General features: G+C 65.1%; 1 protein-coding gene across 1 annotated transcript; it reads right to left on the bottom strand.

Annotated features, from left to right (window-relative positions):
• Window positions 1-6: 6 nt before the first annotated feature.
• On the bottom strand, window positions 7-852 carry LOC102248667 (selenoprotein N-like; the record flags this gene model as incomplete). Its single annotated transcript, XM_005852840.2, has 2 exons — window positions 715-852; window positions 7-212 (listed from the first exon to the last, which is right to left on the bottom strand). Coding segments are annotated over exons 1-2 (307 nt in total), but the record flags the coding sequence as incomplete, so codon positions are not given.
• Window positions 853-860: the final 8 nt, after the last annotated feature.

Here is an 860-nt window from a genome sequence, read left to right as displayed (position 1 = left end):
AGGGGCAGAGACTGAGGGGCCTCTGGGCACCTGCTTCCAACCCTGGAGCTGGAGGCTTGGGCCCAAGTTCCCACCTGTGGTTGGGCACGAAGAGCCGGAAGTCACGCACGTGGGTGGCATCTTTGGAGAGGACGATGTGGCCGGTGAACTGGCCGGGCGAGAACCAGAAGGGGAAGTCGGGCGGCTCACTGAGCTGGAACTCGGCGTGGATCCTGGGGGGAAGGAGCCCAGCTGGGAGCAGGCCTCCCACAGCTGCCCCAAAGCCTGGGACCCAGGCTCTGTGTTGGGGACAGGGCTGGGCAGGGGGCCAGGACAGTGTGGGGCAGGGAGAAGGCACGGGCCTCCAAGCACCACCCATCCCCAGGGCCTGGTTCACATGCTGACTTCGGAAGCCTTGCCCGACCCTCCTCTGAGCTCACACAGTCTGTGTGTGTGACTGGCGTCACAGTTCCATACACCCCTCTTCTGTGTGGGTGACCATCACAGCCCAGCCCTGTGCTAAGCGCGCTCTGTGCACTTTCCTCCTGGGAGGAGGTCACCACCTCCCAGATCCTCACAGGAGGAAGCTGAGGCTCAGAGAGTCCAAGACCCAGGGTGCTCAGTGGGGGAGGGGGGCTCTGAGCCAGGCCTGCCTTCTGCTTGCTGAGCCCCTGTGCGGCCTGGAGCCCCAGGTCCCGAGAGGGAGGGAAAGACAGGGCTGCGAGGGCTGCTCACCGGAACATCACGGTGTAGTAGAAGTCGCTGACCGCTGTCACACAGGCGACTGCCCCCTGCGGGGCAAAGCGGGTCTTCACGAAGGGCCGCGGGTGGAACATGCTCAGGAGCCGGTGGATGATGACCTAGGGCAGCGCAGCGGGACC

The sequence above is a fragment of the Myotis brandtii genome, unplaced genomic scaffold, assembly GCF_000412655.1.
Source record: "Myotis brandtii unplaced genomic scaffold, ASM41265v1 C41820709, whole genome shotgun sequence".
NCBI lineage: Eukaryota > Metazoa > Chordata > Mammalia > Chiroptera > Vespertilionidae > Myotis > Myotis brandtii.
Note: the sequence above shows the minus strand (reverse complement) of the source record. Positions and strands in the feature narration are given on the sequence as shown.